Source organism: Fukomys damarensis, unplaced genomic scaffold (assembly GCF_012274545.1).
Source record: "Fukomys damarensis isolate Sample0158 unplaced genomic scaffold, DMR_v1.0_HiC HiC_scaffold_38, whole genome shotgun sequence".
Classification (NCBI taxonomy): domain Eukaryota; kingdom Metazoa; phylum Chordata; class Mammalia; order Rodentia; family Bathyergidae; genus Fukomys; species Fukomys damarensis.
Window position 1 is genome coordinate 45,319,287 of NW_022900950.1, and position 22,971 is coordinate 45,342,257.

The 22,971-nt window shown below is 37.6% G+C and overlaps 1 protein-coding gene across 1 annotated transcript in view; it reads right to left on the reverse strand.

Annotated features, from left to right (window-relative positions):
- The window catches only part of Serpine3 (serpin family E member 3), a 32,183-nt gene that overhangs the window by 1,637 nt on the left and 7,575 nt on the right, over positions 1-22,971 (reverse strand). Inside the window, 5 exon segments of the mRNA XM_010637104.2 lie at positions 835-914; positions 1,366-1,452; positions 7,008-7,108; positions 19,499-19,730; positions 21,514-21,708. Coding sequence (XP_010635406.1) covers positions 835-914; positions 1,366-1,452; positions 7,008-7,108; positions 19,499-19,730; positions 21,514-21,708 — 695 coding nt within the window.

Genomic DNA, 22,971 nt, shown 5'->3' on the forward strand with positions numbered 1-22,971 from the left:
GTTTAGTTAAAGTAGATCCACCTTTGCTTGATTTTATTAGTCTTGTTCCATCCTACTTCTTTTTATTACACTGTAGATTGCCAACAACTCTTTACTGAGAATCTCTTCCTTCCTGGGCTAATAAATAATTGCCAGAGGGGGAGGAGCAACATTAAGAGAGATAAGTTTAAAGATTGTATTTAAAGGACATCTGCTTGTCTTATGTGCTAAAATAAGGCTTTGCCTTATTATACCGTCTTTGGATTGAGATAAATATGTTTAGTGAGACATAATGTACTAAGTAAGATAACTGATTTTTGAGAAAGAATAGTATAGGATTCCAGGTGCATTCACCAGAATACTAGTCACTGAGAGTCACTGGGAGTATTTTCCTAATGCAAAGAAACCTTTCCTAAAATGACAAGGGAACCAGTTGAGGGAGAGAGTAGGCAAGAGTTAGGGCTGTGAGCATTGTATACATTAGTGGTAGAGGGCTTGCTTAGCATTCTCAAGACCCACCCTGGGTTCAATCCCCAACACTGCTAGGGAAAAAAAGCAAGATGTATGATTTTTTATATTAATGATTTCTCTAAGTCCAGAAGTAGCAATCTGAATTTTTAAAAAAATTACAGTAACTACAAAACAGCCAAGAGCAGAAATAGGCATGAAACAAGGATAATAGTTTCCTCTGTACATGAAATAGTCCCTGTTCTCAGAATATAAGACAGCAGCTGGGACTTCTGAAACACCGCAGAGACAGCAGGAATGCCTGTAGTGAACAAATAAGCCCTTGTTGCTGGACAGATGCTGATAAATAAATATCTGAATCCTATCAAATAATGCTGTAATATCTGTGCTGGGTTCTCTCTGGAAAAAGATGAATGGCTGATCTGCTTTAAAAACAGGAATCCGAGACCTTTTCAGTAACAACAGAGCTGCAGTAAAGATAAAGAGTAGAAAAATTTCATTCCATTTCTACTTGAAAATCACAAGTTAGATGCAAAGTCAAATTTGTTTTTTAAGAATTCAAAGCATCCTAGTGACATTTCCTTGTTTAGTATTATGATTGTGCAAATAGGAAAAAATTTTAAGCCTACCTTTTCAAAAGATTCTATGGAATAAATTCCTTACTAAAGGTAATTTTCAGAACAGTTTTTTTCCTTGTTTATGGGGTAATGGTACAAATCCTTTTCAAAATGGATATCTTTCCATCATTATTTTAAAAAGTTTGCTTTCTGTTCACATTTTTTAAAAAAATGATGTACCATGCCTAAACTTAGTTGTAAATAGAAAGGCTTGAAACTTGAGACAACTAAATAAATTGAACACAGGCATGTACAGGCAAGCAACATGACCAAGAATTGTGTACTCACTCTCTGAACATACCTGTGGCTGCACTTGCTTTAGTGCCTTCCTCTGAAACCTCCATCTTGACCTTGTGGATTGCTTCAGAAATATAAAAGCCATCCTGGCCTAACCTCGGGAAATGACAAAAGAGATAAATTGCTTATTTATGTTTTTCTACGTATTTAGTATAAAGAATTATGTACATTTATAAAGAACTATGTAGTATGGGGATACTTAGAAAATTGTTTCAATATTTTTATGCAGCTTTCAAAACTCCAATTTGTTAAATTTATCTAATAACTCCCGATAATATTCAATCACTTTTCCATGTTCTTCAGTAATTTTAAAAACATTTCTAATTAGTATTCAGATCTTCAGCTAATACTTCTAAAACTTTCATAGTTATACAAATCGCCAGGGTATATTAAAAGGCAGATTTAGTAGCCCAGGAATCCCCAGCCCTTGGGCTGCTTTTAACAGCAACTTCTAAGTGATAGTTGCAGGTTTATGACAGGAGCTGTAGTATTCAAAATGTGTCTAATGTTGCATGACTGCATTTTATATATATTAGTTGTGCAATTAACCTGCCTCATGGGCTAGAGTCTGCCGAGGAAATGAAAGGTTGTAACTAATTCTATGCAGCAATTTCAAAGATAAAAGTTTAACAACAGGATTATGAGTGATAATTTAAGAGTGGACAGATTTTTAACCATTAACCATTTTAAACTGGTTCTCCAAAGATGAAATGGTTCTGAAAATACAATAAAGAAAGCATCTTTGGAATTACAAGATACTTTAGAAATTGTTAATTTCTTCATTTAAATCACACATAAGCAGAACTGGGGATACAGTATGTAGCCCATTTCCACCCCAACCCTCTACTCAAACATTACCATCTTTCAGGAAGTGCATTCTAGCATGACAGCAGAAAAGGATCTGTAGCCTGAGTATTAGAATAATGATTTTGATGTATATATTTCAAAGGAGTTTTGTATACTGCAGTTATGCACATTCAAGGAAGTGGCCAATGAACTAAGAATAAAAAGTGCCCAGAACATAGAATATAGCATTCCATCCATCTTGTAATTAAGACCTACACAGGATATTGTGAATTGGCTATATTCATTATAAGGAACAATTTTACAGCATCAGAGAGAGGGAAAAAGTCCATGGCAACAGTTACTTGGCATTAGCAGTTGGTCTCTGAGAAAAGAAACAAAATTCTCCACCAATAATTAGCCCCTCCCACTGTGTGTGTGGCAGGATGACCACAGTGAAAAAAACCAAAAACCACTTACTGGCTCACTGTGCCAAAATTAAAAAAACTATGGGTAAAGAAAAGTAGTTTGAAAGTTATAAGAAGGTTGTACCATTTCTGACTTCATTACTATTTCCAGGAAAATAGATTGGATATTATAGTGTCTTGAAATTCCAGGTGAATTTCATTTACATAACTTTTCTCCATTAGACTTCAAGAATGGTACAATAACTGACTTTTGTGTTTACTCAGCCATAAGTCAACTCTTGCCCCAGCATCAGCATCTCATAAATTTTACCTCTCAAAAGATCAACATTTGTGATAACGATAATTTTGGAGTTGCCTGTGAGTTTGTGTTTTTCCTTTGCTCTTACATTACAGATTGCTTGCTTTTGTTAAAGTTATTGAAATGTTATGAAACTAATGGAAACAACCTAGAAATTTGGACATGATGGAGTTCTGGCCTTTTTCTCCCAGGTATTGGCAGCTTCTTAATGCCATTGAAAGTCATGCAACCTGGTTTCATAAAGTTTGCTCTCAAGATGGTTTATAAGTGCTATTCTGTAGAAAAGATTCCATGATTAATTGTGGGAGATGTGGGTTGACAAATTTGACACTTTTGTTTTGAGTAGGGAACTTCTCAGAGCTGTTGACTTGCTAATGTTCGCAGGGAATATTTACAGATTTACTTTCCACATCATCTCCTATTCCCCAGTTTACCAGGTTAGCATTCAGAGAACATACATGGGGAAACTGTGACCCACCATAAACGCATTTGTCCCACATTACATTTTAATATCCAAGGCAAAGTAGAGTGATTCTTCCTACTCTCCCTCCCAGCATTCTCCATTCCTCTTCCACAACTTCTATAGTAAGCTTCCTTCTTTAGTCTGTTAGTTATAAAAGACAAAAATGGTATATTTATGTTAAGTATTTCTTTCCCTGACCTGCATTATAATGCTTGGCACATGTGTGTTCAGTAAGTGTCTGATTCAATAATAGTCACCCCTCACACTTTTTTTTCCCCCCATAAAACAAGCTCCCTTAATTTTTTTCAATCTGATTACATTTAAAAGGAAATGCTGATTAGTGTGTAGAACCAAAAGGCACAGCAAAGGAAGGGTGCTTGCCAAGTTTGAGCCTAATTACTCAGTTCTCCCATTCACTTTGTTGGTGGAGGCGATTATTTTTTTGGTATGGTTGGCCATACTCTCAAGATGCTTATGATTCTTCATAACTTGACATTATGTAAACACAAGATTTGTGAAACGCATCTCATTGTTTCTACATTTCAACCTCAGCTTCTCATCAAATAGGTTAAGTATAGGCTGTTTCTTTTGTCTTTCTAATTATTATCATTTACTTTTGGCAGAGTTAGTGGCTTTTGAAGTTTATGCCAGGACTTGCTTCAGTTTGTCTTTCTCATCTTGTCACTTCCTTGTGAAAAGATGGATCATGTGTGTGTGACAACAGTAACCCAGCAGATAAAAAGAAAGTGCCAAAGAAATGTACTCTCTAAACCTACTGTGCAGTTATGTTTTCTCTATTCCTTTCCCCTAGTCCAGTCCCCTTTTCTGTGCAGCTCACCAGATGGCTGGTGCAGTCAAAGTTAACTTTCGTACTCTGGATGGTTTGCTCATTAAAGTCATGGTATTAGAGAGCTTGTAGTTCTTACTGAGCAGAGATTGGAAACTGATTACCCATAAATAAAATCAAGGAACAAGATAGTTTCTTCAGTTTCATGTTTGTGCACAAGGAGTATTTCCTGGAGTAGGGTCTGTATCAAAGCCTGCCGACCCTGAAAGGGATTGAGATTGCTTGAGAAGAGGATCTCTGCCCAACCCCTTTGGTGTGAGTGGCACTGGAATTACTCTGAAAAGCTTCATAATATCTAGTATCAAGGATGTTGTGGGGGGAGATTATACTCTGGATTCAGCTGAGCCTCGAGATTATATTGAGTGAGTTCTTTAAGAAGGAAGACAAATGACAGGGAAGAAGAGCTTAAGTAAAAAGATTCTGAGCTTTGGAACCAAATGTAAATAAAATGTCAAATGTTCTTGTGATTATTGGGCTTCAGTCAATAGCACAAAACTGCCTGGTAACCCCTTGGTAACTGAGGGGTACAAGGCCAACATTTTCTGATTGCCTCTTCTCCATTCAGCTCTACACTCAATGCTGTGCTATATGTTAAAATCTCATTTCTACAGTTTAGGAGGTGGGTGATGGCTACCGTTGTTTTAGGAACAAGGAATCTTTCTTGGGGAGAATCAATAGCCTTGTCTTAGAAATCAAGCTAGAAGCCCACATTGGCATAGACTTGACTACTATCTTGATAAAAGCAGGGCACTGGAAAACAATACTTTCATCAGAAAATTTTTCCATAAAGGGCCAGATACTAAAATTCTAGCTATTGCCAGCCCTATGGTGTCTCCCAGTAACTCCACTGTTGTAGCAGCTAAGTAGCCACAATGATTTGTAAATGAATAAGATTGGTTGTTTCAATAATACTTTACAAAGACAGGTAGTGACAATCATTTGCTGACTCCTGTTCTAGAAGGAACAAAAAGGGGAAAAATTAGAAGGCGAATATGTCTTGTCAGTAGGAAACATGAATACAAGCTTCACATTTGGCACATGGAAGTTACTGGATAATTAAATTATTAAATAAGCCAGATCCCTGTACCTATGTTTCTGTTGGTTTGAACAAATACAAATAGACTTGAACTGCATTAGAAAAAAGAGGCAAGGTGTGCAAAAAAGTACTTTAAAAACTAAATGGCTTATTAAATTTTGTCAGAGAGGCTTATGTCTTTACCAACAGAGGGGGTTAAGCTCAGTCCCATTTTAGGAAACAGAATTGATGGCATTGATAGTGTTTGCACTCCTGTTTGAGAAAACATAATTTATGTCCCTTCTAGAACACAAAGGGAGAAAGAATTAAGAGTTATAAAGGAACAATTAGCCATGGAGATTAACTGAATATAGTGGTATAGAAGGAAAGGTCAAGGATGACCCCAAACATTGATTTTTTTTTTCTTGCTGGTGTTTGGGATTGAACTCAGGGCCCTAAAGTTTTGAATTTAGATGATCAAATATTGATAATCATCAAAAGAGTTGCCATAACTAACCTCTGGGCCAGTGTGATTAGATTTTGCACACCCTCTGATCTTTTCACTGTAATATTATTCCTTTCCCTGCAGGATCAGATTATGCCTGTGTAACCAAGGAAAATTCTGGTCAAGTCATTCAGTGAAGTCAGTGATATTTATTGGATATCCAGCTATATGCTAAACATTGTCTTGGGTACAGAGGCCAAGTGGATTTTTTATTTTCATTTTTCATTAATTTTTTTTCAGTGTTGGGTACTGAACTCAGGACCTAATGCATGCTAGGCAAGCACTCTACCACTGGACTACCTCAGCCCTGAGATGTTAGGCTTCTGATACTGTATAATAGACCCCCTTTCCTGTGTTAGTAGCTAAATAATTGCCAGTGAGTCTGGACACATTTGCAGCTCACGTCCAAGCTTGTCTTATTAAATCAAATTCACATTATTTTCTGTGATTACTTATAAAGAAAGATTCTGAGCAAAGCTTTAGAAAACTTCTCTGTGTTATGATGATCTAACATTTAAAATATTGATGTTCAAGTTTTCAGGTAAGAGAGATGTCAAGGCCAGTGAAAATGCCTGCTAGAGTGTCATCTCCACACAGATAATTTACTATCTAGAGTGGAAACAAACCTGAGCTTCGAGTTGGCAATAGTTTAGCCTCATGGTCTCCTGAGAGGATTCTGGAACATAGGTTCTGGGATTTTACTCCCTTTTATATTTGATATAATTTCAGAGCACAGGGAAACAACCCTTATTGTTAGCAGCACATTAAATACAGACAGAAATTCAGTGCTAAAGTGGGAAGGGAAACATTTTAGGCAGTGTTACAAAAGCATGAGTAATCTGAGGAAAGGAAATGGGATAGATAAGGGAAAGTTCAAGCTGTTCGTTGGAAGAGAACAGAGGAGGTACAGGAGGTGAAGAAGTGAGAGAAGGTAGAAATAAAGGGTGACTATCTAGCTTGACAGAGGCAGGGCAGGATGAAAAGTACTATTGCTGCACCAGTGTTACTGGGAGAATCCTAGTCATAACTTGCAGAGCAAGGAGGGGTGAGCCTATTATGTCATATGGCCACTGACTTCCCTCTGAAAACTATGCTTAAAGGTCTGAAGAACATCCCTTCACCAAGTCTAACCCAAATTTGACTATCAGAAGCAATGCATTCTTATTTAAAGCAAAGCACTTTCTTTATTCTTTTATATAAGTTTTGTCTCTTTACAACTGCAGGATCTACAGAAATAAAACCCTTAAATCAGTATAACAAAACTACCCCAAACATAATGTCAAACATCTTAGAAGGAGAGCTGTTACCTGAAATTCCTTTCAAGTTAGCTTTCAGTGGATCAAAAAGATCAGTGATTCCCCAAGACCTTAAAATGCTTTTTAAGTTGAATTGATTTTGAATCCTAAATCTAAAAAAGCAAAAACAAACCATGAACTTTCACGTAGAATTACCATCTGATACACTTCCTGCTCACCGCATAATGTGCAGAGTTCTAACTTGGAAAATAAAGTCCCCCCAGATTCTGTCCCAGCCTTTCTCCCACTGCTTCTTCCCATAAGCCCTACATCCTGACCAAGTTGACTACCCAGAGGTCTTGTCCAGCTCTCAGCTTTGCACATGCTCTTCATTGTATGTCTCCCCTATTTTTCTTGATTGTCTTTGTCTTGGGTACTGTGGCCAAGTGGATTTTTAATTTTCATTTTTCATTAAATTTTTTTTCCGTGTTGGGGACTGAACTCAGGGCTTCATGCATGCTAGGCAAGCACTCTATCGCTGGACTACCTCAACAATCAATCATAAGTTGATTATCCTCAACTTACAATCCCTCATCTTTTCTGCAGTGATTTTGTGACTTTTGGCTCTCAAAGCCCCATTAACACTTAAATATATAGACCATTCTGCTCCATATTTCCATTCTTTATGATATTGTAAACTACCCCAGAAGACAGGTTATCCTGGTCCATTTTCATTTCAGAGTAATATGTAATGAGCATTTATATTGTGGTAGGCACTATAATAAGAGCTGTATATGGATTACCTCATTTCTTCTTCATGTAGCCATGTTATTATTATCCTCATATTGCAGGTGGGAAAATTGAGGTTTAATTAAGACACCTGCCAAAGATGTCCTAATGATAAATAATATGGTGGCCTCAATTCAAATCCAGGCTGTATGAGTACAAACCCAGGCTCTGATCATCTGCATTTTGCTACCTTCTATTTCAGGTGGCATTATATACATCCTAGATGCAGAAAAGAAGTTGTGACTAATTGACAATTAATAGAATCTTGTTAATATGCTTATATTGACTAAGACATAATTTCATGTTCACCTTGTGCCTTTGACATACAGCAGAAGCAATGAAACCTTTGTTTTTCTATAGGCTTGTAGGAACAGAAAGCAGGAATGCACCACCTTTACAGTATTTCCCAACTGTGTGGCATTTCAAAATTGACTGATGAAGTGTTCTTTAGAATGGGCTGCTGATATTATTTTTATTTGGACAAAACCATTTAATAGCAAAGATATTCATTGCTACATGAGACAATGGGGCCAATATTTTAAACAAAAGCATCAGACTTTCTCATAAAAATATATTTTAGGCTTTTAGAGTACTTTGCAAAAAACACATGCTTTCTCCAAGTAAGTTGACATTTTTCAAAAAATCTTTGGGTCACCTCTTCTGAAATTTTCTTAAGTATTGTAAATATACTTTTGAAAACTAACTACTAGAACATAATAATTAAGAGTATGAACCTGGGAATCCAGTGCCTGAGTTTTGAATCCTGGCTCAGTCTCTTACTAGCTGAGGAATTAATTTCTTTACCTCTGGGGGAGTTACATTACCCATGTTTGCCTCTATGTTATCTTTTGTGAAATGAGCATAACAGGAGTGTTTGTAGGATTATGAAGATTAAGTGGATAGAACAATGTTTAGCACAGCTTATCATTTATTGTTATCATTGTGGTTTCTTTGCTGTTTCTCAATGATATTGAGAAAGAGTAAAGAACCATTTAAAACCAAATCTGTTGAGTATAGTAGATGACAAAGTGGAATAATACAATTTTCAATAAATGAAAGATTGTAGCAAAAATGTGGTATCACCATAAAAGATAAGGGTAATCTTCATGTATTGCTATGAATACAGACCTAGAAGGAAGACTGCAACAATAGCTTAAGTAGAAGAACAAACAGATAAACAAACATACATTTTCCAAAACCAGACAAGGATGTCACAAGAAAACTACAGACCAATATACCTTATGAGTATAGACATAAAATCCTTAAGTAGAAAATTGAACCCAGCATCATATAAATCCTACCACAACTAAGTGAAATTTATCCCAGCATGTAGGGTGGTTTCAACATATGAAAACTAATATTAAGATAGCATATTAATAGACTAAAGGACAAAGATCACACTGTCATCTCAATGGATGCAGAAAAGGCTTTTGACAAAATCCAGCACCTTTTCATGATTAAAAAGAAACCAACCAACCAACAAATAAACATCAAATAATCAACCTGGATTACGAAATAACTTACTCTACTTGAGGAAGGGTATCTACAAACCCCCACAGCTCACTTCATACTTTGTGGTGAAAGACTGAAAACTTTCCCTCTAAGATCAGGAACACGACAAGGGATGCCCACATTTAACACTTCTTCTTTTTGTTTTTTTTAAAACTTTTGAGACAGGGTCTTACTATGTAGTTCAGGCTGGCCTTGAACTCACTAGGTAGCCAAGGCTGACCTTGAACTTGTGGCAATCCTCTTGCCTCAGCCTCCCAAGTGCTGGGATTATAGGCATGCACTACCACACCCAGCCCACTCTTACCACTTCTATTTCACATTTTATAGGAAGTGGGTAAGAGAAGTATGTTTTTGAAAAGAGAAGAAATAGAAGGCACCCAGATTAAAAAGGAAGCAGTAAATACACAGATGCCTTGGTCTTATATATAAGACACTAAAGAATCCACAAAAATTCTATTAAAGTTAACGTTTGCCATCAAAATGACAGAATAAAAATTCAAGATATAAAAATCAGGTGTGTTTCTAAATCAAGAAAGAAATTCCACTTATAATAAATTCAAAAGAAACAAAGTAGAAATAATTTAACGAAAGAAGTCTAAGACTTACATGGTGAAAACTATAGAACATTGTTGAAAGAAACAACAAAATGAAAGACATTCTGAGTTCAAGGCTTGTAACACTTATTTTGTTAGAAGGCAATAATTCACAAATTGATCTACAGATTCAAAACAAATCCTGTCTAAATCTCACTGCCTTTTTATCAGAAATTAGTAAACTAATCCTAAAATTTGTATGGGAATGCAAAGAACCAAGAAAAGCTCAAACAATCTTGGAAAGGAACAAAGTGGAAAGACTCACACATCTTGATTTCTAAACGTATTAACTACAGTAATCAAGGCCATATGGTATGAGTAAAAGTTCGCCTATAGAACAGAATTGAGGGTCCAGAAATAAATGCATACATTTGGTAATTGATTTTGACACTCATGCCAAGAAATTTAGAGGAGAAAAGAATAATCTTATCAACAAACAGAATCAGGATGAATGGATAGTTACAAGCAAAAGATTGAAGTTGGACCTCTACCTTATACCATATAGAGTGGACTCTTGAACTACTTGGGCTTGAACTGCATGGGTCCACTTACATGTGGATTTTTTAAAAAATTGTGACAATTTAGAAAATCTTGAAGAAAATCCTACAGCCTAGAAATAAAAGCTATATAATGAATCCATAAATATATGTGGATTATCTATTTTAATATTTACTATCATACTATACACACAATTTATAAGAAAAAGTTAAAATCTTCCAAGACTCATGTACACACTTGCAAACCACTGCAGTTGGTGCCATTTTCAGATGAGAGAAATAGGTAAGAATGCAGTATAAAGTCAAAACTGTGTAAATTAACTATAGTACATACTGTATATTAAACTACTATGATAACTTTGTAACCACTTCCTGCTGCTGTTGTGGTAAGAACAAGTGTTGTAAATATCTGCTTAACATTTTGTAGGGTGCCCAGCATTGCAATGCATGCTTGTAGTGAAAGCCGAGGCAGGAGGATGGCAAGTTTCAGCGCAGCCTGGGCAATTTAGTGTCTTAGCAAGACCCTATCTCAAAATAAAAAAAGGCTGAGGTTGCGTCTCAGTACAAAGGCCCTGGGTCCCCAGTATTGCAAAATAAACAAAAACAAGAAAAGAAAGGAAGAAACCGTGGTATACCGATCATCTCTGAGGGACCAGTTCATCTGTCTAAGACATTGCTTATTGGAGCAAAATATCTCTCAAAGTCCTCCTCCTGCATTTTTCCACAGTATATGATACATATAACACAAAATATGTGTTGATTGACTTATTTGTTATTGAGGGTAAGGGTTCTGGTCAAGAGCAGGCTATTCATAGTTAAGTTTTAGGAGAGTCAAGTCTTATGTATGGATTTTTCCACTGTGAGTCAGTTTGGGTTCCTTACACCCTAATTGTTCAAGAGTCAATTGTAAAACAATTAATTCAAAACAGATCAAAGACCTACATGTTAGAGCTAAGCCTATCCTTAGGAAAAAAAGCAGACATACATCTTTCTGATCTTGGTTAGGCAATGTTTTCCTGGATAGGACATCAAAAATGAAAGAAACCAAAGAAAAATTAGATTAATTGAACTTCATCAAAATCAACAACTTTTGTGCTTCAAAAGATACTATCAAGAAAGTACAAGGATAACACACAGAATAGAAGAAAACATTTACAAATCATATATCTGCTAAAGAACTAGTATCTAGGATAAATATTTTTTAAAAAATTACAACTCAAAAAGACAACCAATTTAAAAATGGACAAAGGAATTGAATAGATATTTCTCCTAAAAAGATATATAAATGACGAGCTAGCATATGAAAAGATGCTTAGAAACAATGCACATGAAAACTACTGTGAGATACCATTTCACACCAACTAGAATGGCTACAAGTGTTGACAAGGATGCAGAAATATTGAAACACACACATAACAGCTCATGGGAGTGTAAGATGGTGAAGCCCCTTGAAAAACATTCTGATAGTTTCTCACCGATGACCCAGTAACCCCATCCTTATGTGCAAATCCAAGATAATTAAAAATATAGACCTCCCCAAACCTGCATGCATTTGAATGCTTGTGGTGGCCCAAAATAGAAACAAGCCAAAAACTTTTGGCACTCAAATAGTTATGTTAATGAATAGATAAAGAAAATGTAATATATCCCTGCAATGAATATTATTCGATCATAAAAAGGAATGAAGTAGTGATTATGGTTCTGTAAGAATGAACCTTAAAAACTTTACAGTAGATGAAAGAAGCCAGACACAAAAGGCCACATACTGTATAATTTAATTTATCTGAAGTATCCCAAAGAGACAAATCGATAGACAGAGTAGATTAGTGGTTGCCTAGGGCTGTGGTGGGGGTGAGGAATAACCACTAATAGGCATGGGGTTTCTTTTTTAGGTGATGAAAATATTCTGGAATAATTAGATAGTAGTGATGGCTGCACAGTTTTTTGGTTTGGATCTTTTTGTTGTTGTTGTTGTTGTTTGGTACTGGGGATTGAACTCTGGACCTTGAGCTTGCAAGGCAGGCATGGTGCTAAATCCCTGGCCCTTGTTGCACAGTTTTGTGAACATACTAAAACCTAAGGAATGGATGTTACGTTATGTGAATTATACCTCAATTTAAAATGGAAGACATTCTATAAATAAAATAGACCATATATGGTGATGATCAGCAGCTCCTTGAAGGAAGAGTAAAACTCATTTTGTACACATGAGATCTGGCTGATTTAAAAAAGACACATATCTGGGCCAGGGATTTAGCTCAGTGGTACCATGCCTGCCTTGCAAGTGTAAGGTCCTGAGTTTGATTCCTGCTACAGGGGAGTGCGGGGGAGACATATATCTGCTGCAGATTAGATATGGTTTGAATGTGTTCCTTAAAAGTTAGTGTGCTAGAAGCTTGTCCCCTGCATGATAGTGTTGAGGATATTTTAAGAGGTGGGACCTAGCGAAGGGTGATTAAGTCACTGGGGGCACACCTTTGGAAGGAATTAATGTAGTTCTTGCAGGTAAAACCACTAGAATGAATTGTTATAAAAAGAAAAATCCTGGGACTTAAGTCTCTCTGGCTTTCTGTCTCACCATCTTGCATGTACCTCTGACATGACAATATCGCCACGTTGTGATGTAGCCAGAAAGCCTTCACCAAAGCAGAACAGATGCAAGCATCATGTTCTTGAATCTCCAGAATTGTGTGCTAAATGCTCCCCGACTTTTAAAAAATAAAACACCCAGCTTCGGGTACCTTTTTAAACCAATAGAAAACAGGTTAATGTGATATCATATCTAATATCAGAAAAATGCTCAGATTCAGCTTCTTAAGTGACCTAGAACAGCTGATGTAAGAAAGAGGCCCCTGGGGAATGGCTGCTCTATTAAGAACTCTCCACTGTCTCCTAATTCTGGTTTAGAAATCCCAATAAATGACCAAGTGTTTACATATTAAATGTATATTTGAAATTATTAGTCTTTTTTCTGTGGTATCACATGATTGTGGATATAAATTATTCCTTAAATATGTTAAATGTGCCTATTGAAGACTAACGGTCCCTATGCATTTAATTTTTATTCCAGAGTGTTACTTCGGAAGCTAGATAACATAATTCACCCAGACTACTAATGAATAGCCTTGGTGATGTTTGATCCAAAAGCAAACCTCACTGTTACACAATGCATCGCTGCCTGCAGTGTGTAAAATTTTTGCTCCTTTTCGATGAAAGACATGTGTTTAGTATAACAAAGGACGTTATAGTAAATGATGAGTGAATGACTTGAGGGGAAGAGGGGTAAATTCTTGCCAAAATTGACTTTGTGTCTACCATGGTCCAAAGTTATACTTAAATCTAGACCTAAAAAAGTTTTTATTTCTTTTACATTTATACCTAAGGAGTTTAAAGGTAGTTCTTCTCACAGATTGAACCTAGGACTATGCACATTCTAGTCAAGTGCTCTACTATGGATCTATATCCTTATCCTTTATCTTTTTTTTTCCAGTGCTAGAAATGGAACCCAGGTGCTCTAACACTGAGCCATATTCCAGTGCCTTATATTTTTATTTTGAGATGGCCTTACTAAGTTATGCAGGCTGGGCTAACACTTTGACCCTCCTGCCTCAGCCTCCCAAATAGCTAGGATAACAGGTGTATGGCACTGCACCCAACAAGCTAACTTTAAAAAAATAGGTTAGTTTTGCTTGTGAAAGAGCCTAATTTTTCTAAAACCTTTTATCCTATTTGGACAAGAGTCTGGATAGTCTTAGGGAGATTTTTTTAAATTAAAGATTGCAAAGATACATGATAACAAGAAATGATACTAAATCAAAATTTCAAATATACATATATATGACAGCAAAAAAAGGATATGAAATAAACAAGAATTTATGTAACACTAATCGAAATACATTAGTTTAATATGATCTTCAAACATTATGTTCTTTCTCATTTTCTTATATTTTTGAAATAATGTAACTATAAATAAAACAAAGTTACATATTATAGTTGAGAAACTTTCCTCAAAATTTTATGATTTATAAACTCCTTGGTTTAATTAATTGATAAATATCATATACTTGTTGATTGTACCACTTACATTTTCTAACAAAACTTCCCACAGAAAAAAATATACTTATATTTGAAATCCAAAAGCAACTAAAAAATTCACATTTTTAAGATCAGATTTTTTCTGTTTCTATTTTATTATATCCCATACTTATTTTTATATTTTTGTAAGCAATATGATAGAATTTAACACCAATAGATATGTAATATTCTTCCCAAATGAATGACTATGAGGTCAAGCATATAATTTAAAGAAATCATAAGGTTGCCAGAGAAACTATCAATATGCCAAATGTGCACAATCCTACCACATTCATGCCCATGTTTCTCATTTAATAGTGCACACATATATGTAAAAACATATCTCCCACACATATACACAATGCATATTTTCTACAATACAATATATACTTAGGTATAATAAAATAGCGCAGTGATGTGTGGAATGTTGGTGATTTGTATACTTTGAGGAAACACAAATATCATCTTTGAGGGAGTTGGAGAATTTGTAATATGTATCAGATACTAAATGATATTAATGATTAAGTATAGTTATAATAAAATTTACTTAAAAATTAATATTCATCATCAGTAGAAAATAAGTACAAAGATATATTGATAACAACATTTATCTTAACAAATTTCCAACCAAACAAGCTGTAGTGACAGAAAAGGAAGTTTGTAGAAAGCAGAGATGAGAGAGGAAAATGACAGATGGACCTTTATACTTTTCATACTACTCATATATACAGATTTCATAAATTCTCAAATAAAAAAGCGAAGAAAATGAGAACCAAAATAACTTATCAATTTGGTAGACCAACATATAGAGACAAGGATTAATGTATTGATAAATTTTTAAAATATGAAATGTAAAGCCTGAGATTTAGCTCAATAGTGCTGCACCTGCCTAGCCAGAACAATGTGCCGAGTTTAATCCCCACCATCAGAGGAAGAAAAAGAAAAAGGAAAAAAAGAAGAAAAGAGGAAAAAAAAGCATATATACTTTCTCACATGCTCAATCAATTAAAAATAAATTACTTGTTATCTCTTCCTCTTGAATTGTTCCCTTCACAAGGATGTAGTGAACTTCTTTGTCTCTTCCAATCAGTTTAAGTTTGAAACTTACTTTGTTTGTGAATAAAATTGCTATTCCTGCTTTTTTTGGGGCGGGGGCTCCTGTTACATGAAGAAGTTTTCTGTCCGTTCACTTTCAGTCTATGGGCTTCTTTTTACACTAGACGTGTCTTGAATACAGCATATTATTGGATCTTACTTCTTAATCCATTCTGCTGGTGTATTTCTTTGATTGGTGAATTGAGGCCGTTAATATTGATGGTTATAACCGATATGTACTAACTTATTATTATCATTTTTTTTTCACCTTCTCCTTTTAGTTTCTTGGCTTGCCTATTTAATTTGCTCTGTTGGGCCTCATTGTGTTGTTACCTTCATTGTCTTTTTCTAGGATATTGTTTAGAATTTGTTGTAGTGCTGGTTTGGTATTCATAAAATTTCTCAGGTGTTCTTTATCCTGGAAATATCTTACTTCCCCATCCATTTTAAAAGAAAGTTTTGCAGGATACATCAGTCTAGGTTGGAGGTTGTTTTCTTTTAGTACTTGAAATATCTCATTCCAGGCTCTCCTTAACCTAAGGGTTTGTATTGAAAAGTCTGCTGTAATTCTGATGGGCTTTCCTTTGCATGTAATTTGTTTCTTGTCTCTTACTCCTTGTAGTATTTTGTTCTTCTGTTGGGTTTCTGAGATCTTGATTATTATATGTCTAGGTGTAGATTTTTTTTATCACAGCTAGTTGGAGTCCTATATGCCTCACTATCTGTATGTCAAATTCTTCCCCTCTATTTGGGAAGTTTTCTATAATTAATTCTGTGAACAGCTTTTTAAAGTCATTTACATTTTCTCCTATTACTTCTTGAATTCCTATCAATCTTATGTTATTCTTCTTAGTATCGTCTAAGAGTTGTTGTATCAATTTCTCATGATCCCCTACTGTTTTTAAGAGACCTCTCTTTTCACGGTCACTGACTGCAATAGTCACTGACTGCAATTTTATCTTCTATATCTGAGATTCTATCTTTGGACTCTTTTATTCTTTTGTGGACACTCTCAATGGAGTTTTTAATCTCCTGGATATCTGTTTGAATCTATCCTATGGATTCCATTTCTTTCTTGTATTGGGCATTTATTGTTTCCAATTCTTTCTTATGCTGGGCATTCATGGCTTCTATCATGGTCCTGAGCTCATCTATTTTCCTCTCAGTTTCTGTTCTAGAGTCACGAATTATAACTTTCATTTTGCTTGTCATCTCTGATTATCTGGGAAATTACTTCAGTTTTATATTTCTCTAGAGCCTGATTGATCAGTTTTGTTACTTCCTGTGCTTTGAGTTCAGGGTGTCCTGTTGATTCACTATCAGACTTTTCATCCTCATTTGCCCCACTATTTGTCATTGGTGAACTGGAAGTCTGTCCGTATATCTTGCTTAAGCGTTTTCTCATTTTTACTATTGTTGTTGGGTTATCCTTAGTTTTTAACCTTTAGATTATTACTTAAATCTTCCTGATATAGTTGGGCTGCAGCCCATGGGTCTCCAATGACTCATAGACATTCTCATTTTCATCATACTGAAGAAAACAGCTCATTGAATCAATCAAAATCCTTTATCCTAATTGATACAATCAGCACGACAATATAATGAAACACAATTTGCAAACTGACCACTTATGGTAGTCATCAATCTATCACCTTCAAACCATGTAAATTTAATTAAGATCAAGAAGTAATCCAAAATATGCTTACAGTAAATAAACTTTTCAATAAGGACATTTACCATTTAAATGGGAGCTTAAAACAAAGTTAAAACAAGAGTAGTAGGTATGTATAATAATTAGAGAAGGTTTCATATGAAGCCAAAAGACATAGAATGACCAGACAGTCATTAGGAAATTGTTAAATTCAAAAAGAACAAACAAAATAGAAATATAGTAACCCTTGAGTGAGGGAGAATAACATAAGAAAAGAACATAAAGAAAAGAGAAAAAAATAATAAAAAGAAATCTGAATTAGGACAAGAGCAGAAACAAAGAGAAATGAGGGATACTATAGTGGAGTAAGAGACTGAGTTAGAGAAAGAAAACAAAAAGAAAAAAAAAGAATTTGCAGAGTAGGATGAAAAAAAGAAAGAAACAAAAATGAGTTTAAAGGGCCTCTTTCAGATTATATCACTGCTGTCGTAATATACAATATGTGCTGCCATGTGCAGAGCCGAGGCCCCTGACCTCAGCTAGCTGGTGGCAGAACCCCGCAAAGCAGACTGCAAGGCCCAGACTGAGTTCCCAGACCTCCTAAAGGGCTGAACTCCACTCAGTTCTACTATAAGTTTCCCCCACCACTTCTTTAAAGATGTTCAAAGTTGAAAGTGCCAGAAAATACTCTTTATGACCACCTCTGACTCTACAGAGTAGGTCCAAAGACTGGCACAATCAGGAGGTCTAAAAGTGCGAGGGGGAAAGTTGCGGGGGGGTTCAGGGGTGCGTGCGCAGCTACCTTTCTAGCGCTGAAGATGGCAGCAGTGGTGCCAGCAGGGGAGGGCCCGGCCGAGAAGACCCTCTGGCGCTGAAGATGGCGGATGCAGCCTGCTGGGAGATTTTAAAAAATTATTCCAATAAAGTCAACCATTAACTAGTAGTTGGTCCATTAAGATACCTCCCCTCCTTCCTTTTCTCCCTTGTCTTCTGGTGTTTTTCAGAATCATTGCTTAAAAGTTTGGGATTTCTAAAACCAGAATTAGGAGACAGTGGAGAGTTCTTAATGGAGCCAGCCATTCCCATGGGCCTCTTTCTTGCATCAGCTGTTTTAGGTCAAGCCAGATATCTGTCTCCTAAACTCAAATAAGCGTGCAGATTCTTGTAGTGGGTTGTGTTCTCTCTCTACTTTTGCCAGTAAGCTCCTTTTCCATCCTTCACTGAGCTTCTTTCAACTATAACAAAAAGAAATAGGTTAGCCTACTCCGGCCACAGAGATCTGTTGAAATATGTAATAATGGGCTATGCTTTGGAGTCTGAATATTTGGCTTGAGAGATAGACTGGTGAGTTACGTTCACCTTCTATTCTGGCTATGTCTGATCCCACTTTAGATCTTGGCCTAACTGCTGAGTCTCTCTTTGTATTTGTTGTTGTTGTTGTCGTCCCAGTAGATGGACTTATTTTAACTGCTTGATGGAGAACAGCCAAAGTCTTTGTCTTCACCAGGGCTCATGGCCCTGGCTACGGGGTGAGACCAAGGCTACAAGTGGACAGGCCCACGAAGAATTCATTCACTGATAATGAGCCCCTGGATGTTCCTCTCTTGGCACTGGTCTGTAGATTCGTTGTTATTTTACTCTGATTTCAAATGCACCAGAGAAACTCATCATCTGAAGAAGTTCTAGCCAGAATCCCTTTGTAAAAATAATATATTTTGCTAATGTGCTTGGAAAAGCAAAATCTATTGTCATCATTTAACTTTTTGGAAATTTATATTTGTGCCTACTAGGTTTATATAAAAGAGGGGTTGCCTCCAATTTAGAGCAAATGAAAACCTTCAGCAGAGAAACTTTAAATCTTGAATTGTCATGCCTTAATCTGGTTTCTGAATGGAATTATATTTGGTCAGTTTCATAAACAATCTTGCTTCTTGAGTTTTGAAAAACAATGATAAAGGTGATATGAAAAAATGATAGTTTTCTTAGGATGTGATGACATTTGGTGCAAATTTCTTCAAGGGAACTCTGGTGTGCTTCCTCCTCTCCTCAACAGCTGGTTGTAGCATGACACTGGAGCAAGAGGCCCAGGGTCTCCAGTCTGCCTAGTGAAGACAGAGTATCTCATCTTGGAAGACTCTGGGAAGTTAGTTTGTTTCACTCTGTGCCATGAACTAGTCAGCAATGATTCTGGAATGGACTCAGACTGTAGGGTAACTTCTCTAAGTTCTAAGGGCGCATTAGGTATAGCCCAGTAAGTAAAGACAGACCCTAGAGTAAGGCCCCTGGCTCAACATCCAGGCCATGTGGACTGCTGGTTGCAGAGCACCTTGCAAGGGGAGTATAGCTGCTCACCTGGGGAGGAACATATCCATCTTGGCTCACCTCAGCTTGCTGATCCAGAGGTCAAGGACTCTGGCTGTAAGTTGTGGCTCAGTGTGGCCCAGGGGTGTATCTCTGTCACAGGGCCGTACCAGGAAGAGACTTGCTGCCCTTCCCAGGTATGGTAGCTCCAGTGGTGACACCTGATGGCCTACAGAATCCTGGAACTGGCCCGGGGGTTCAGTGGGTCAGGAATTAGCAATATCTCAGGAACCAGGGAGACGGAACAGTTCCAGACCCTGGGAGGAGGTGGTGCATAGTTTGGGAAACAGTAAAAACAGGTGTTTATCTCACTCCTATGGCGCAGTTTAAGGCTGAAGACTGTTGGGTGACATGGTGCCTTACTGATCCTAAGGTCCAGAATCTCTTAGATACCCTCACAGCGCCCAAGTCAAAGGACCTGCTGTAGATATATACAGTGGGGACAATGACACATGGTAGAACTATATATACTGTCTTAAAGGGGCAGCCCCTCCAACCCTGGCCCACAGGGACCCAGGCCTTTTTGCTGGATTTCTTTATCTCAATAAAAGCTCTATATTCAGATATAATATGAGATTTCTTAACTTTTAAAAGACTATGCAGATTTGATGTAAAATGAATTCAGGCTGGATTTGACCTGGTGAGTCATAATTTATAACCTGTGACATAAACCAGTAGATTTCAGGATAGGGAGCTGGGAGCTCATGGGAAATAAAAATGTCTGGCAAAGCATGATTTCAGAAGGGTGTGATGGGACATGTGGTAGGTGGCAGCAGACAGAGAAAACCAGTTGCAGGGAGACCCACTAACAAGGAATGGATGCTGAGTAATGTAAACAATCCAGGTGGGCAGGGGAGTCTCATGATGGACTTGAATTTACATCCTGTCCTTAGGTGGATGGTGAGGCCAAGGGCCTGGTATGGGTTGGGAACAGAGCTGCCAGGCCACTAAGGCAGAATCTTAGACTCACTACGAAAATATGGGAATGCAGTTCCCACGACATCGTTCACCTCGTCTATAGATCCTCATTCAGCATCCACTGTGTGCCAGCCACCATGCACACTTGTGTCCTGGGAAGAACAAGAGTCACATGGAGCCTGCCTGCTGCAGCACAGCTAGCAGTCAAACTAACCTGTGTGGTCAGAACAGCAATAATAACATGACAAGAACAAGAACTATAATTGATTGTATATGCATATTTATTCAACCAATAGATGTTTGGTTCTCAACTCACAAACACACAAATACATTTCCTGAGCACTTACTATGTGCTTACAAAGGATCAAGGCAGAACTACTAGCTAGGTTGCTAAATGCCAAGGTTCTGAAGACAGTGATTGAAGCCTCACTGGCTTTTCCCTGAAGGAGCATAGAATAAGCCCCATAACCTGCAGGAGGGTGAGGGGTATCACAGGGGGAGGATGGGCATGGAGTAGGAGGTGGCCTGCCCTTCCTTGAAGCACAGCGATCCTTGGAGTTCACTGCTCACTGCAGTCAGCTAGGAAGGGGCTTCCTCCAGGCATATGCTGACATCGAGCACCACCCGTACACCAGAATGAGTGAGTAACTGTTGGGCAAGCAGGCACACAGAATTATGGCATTTCAGGAGTAATGGGACCTTCAGTCTAGTGGTGGCTGGAGGGCCTTTTAGATTCAATCTTCATGCTAGCTCAGCAGCCATTTTATGAAGGTTCCTACCTAGGGTGTGTTTGGTTCAGAAATCTGGTTTTCCATTAACTCCTTTCTTACTAAATGTGGAGCAGATATTGAGCATGAAATTTGGTTCTCATCCCCTTCTTCATCCTCACTGTCCTTATGGGTACACACTGTCCAGTGGCCCCTCTGAATTTCCTCTCTCCTTGGGTTTTCTTTTGGCCAAATGACAGTCCAGAGGATGAAATCACACAGAAGCACACCTCAACCAACCCTTGAGGAGCATAGGCCTGGACTTTCCTCTGCCACCCACATGGCCCAGCTCCCTCCTACCCAGGGGGAGAGGCTCACCACAGTTGACCTCAGCCATCTGGCGCATCATGGGGACCTGGAGGATGAGGCCATGGGCAAAGGTGAAAGGCAGGGGTTGTGAGTCTGTGGAGAAGAATATCCTCTGCCAAGTGCTTTGGAAGGTCATGGTGCTCACAAGGGCGAGCTGGGCAGACATAGTGCTGACCTGCTCCCATGGGGGGCTGCCTGGGCCCCTGCCTGGAATCGGGGGAGTAAGCAGGAGGGTAAATGTACACTACGATCACACTGAAGACAGTATGAATGCGGACAAGGAGTGCAGAGCTAATGTGAAAAACACAAGATATCTTTTGATGTGATATTTTTCTGCCCTACCTTTTGTCTCTGTCTCGTGTTTCACAATCCCTTTTCAATTTACTCAAAATTGTTTAATTCCCTAAGTTCCTTGTGCTGCTGGAGACCCAAGGCCACACTAGCTGCTCTCAACTTTCTCCCTTGTGCTTGGGCCATGGAAATGGAAGGTGAGAATACACTGCATCCCAACATCCATATATCTGCAGATAGGCTGTCGCCTACTTGATAATATCTATTTATTACAGCACACTTGCGTGTTTATAACTAGCTGTTGCTGAAGATCATACTCTTTTTTCTTGAACAGGAATGCTTCCCTTGCTTCTATCTGGCCCATTTCCCAGGAACCACCAGACATTCCTTTCCCACAGAGGCCTTTCTTGATTTAATAAACACATACTTTGTGCTAGGCTCTGTCCTAAATTCTTGAGCAAATTCTCCCTGACTCTTAACTCATTATTCCTCATTTTACAGGTGAGGGAACCTAGGCTCAGGAAAGTTGGTCACATATTTGTGAGGGGCAAATCCACCAGTCAGCCAGTTACCAAGACAGAAATCTTGGATTTGAACCAGAGAAGCCTGACAGAAGACTCTGGATGACTGAAGTAGGCAAATCAGTCTGGGAATTGAGAACTGCAAGTGTGACCTTTGGTGTGAATATGAGGGTGGAGGCTCAGACAAGGAGCTGACATGTGGGCTCCAAACTTTTTAAATAAATTGACAAGATGTTAAACACTCCAGAAAATTCAGAGTATTGCAAGCCTATTCAATTACAATGCATAGCCTATTGCTTCCTACTTTGCTTTCTGAGTAATATTGTAATTTCCAAGGATGCTGTAGCCATATCATCTGGGTGAAATCCTGGCTTTGTGAACTCATGGCAGACAAGACACTCAGCCCTTGGTTCCTCCAACTGTAAAATGGGGACAGTGCCAGTGTCTACTTCCTAGAATTATTGTGGGAGTGAACTGAAATAATAACCTTCAAGGAGTGCTAAATAAATAAATGTCCAGTGAAGATTAATGATTTCCATAATCTTCAATAGCAATTACAATGGCGTGGTAGCAGATGCTGTTCCTTCCTGAATCACACCTTGTTGTTGGACAGTTAAGTTTTATCTAAGTCTTTTTCTTCAATAAAACAGAGCTCAAC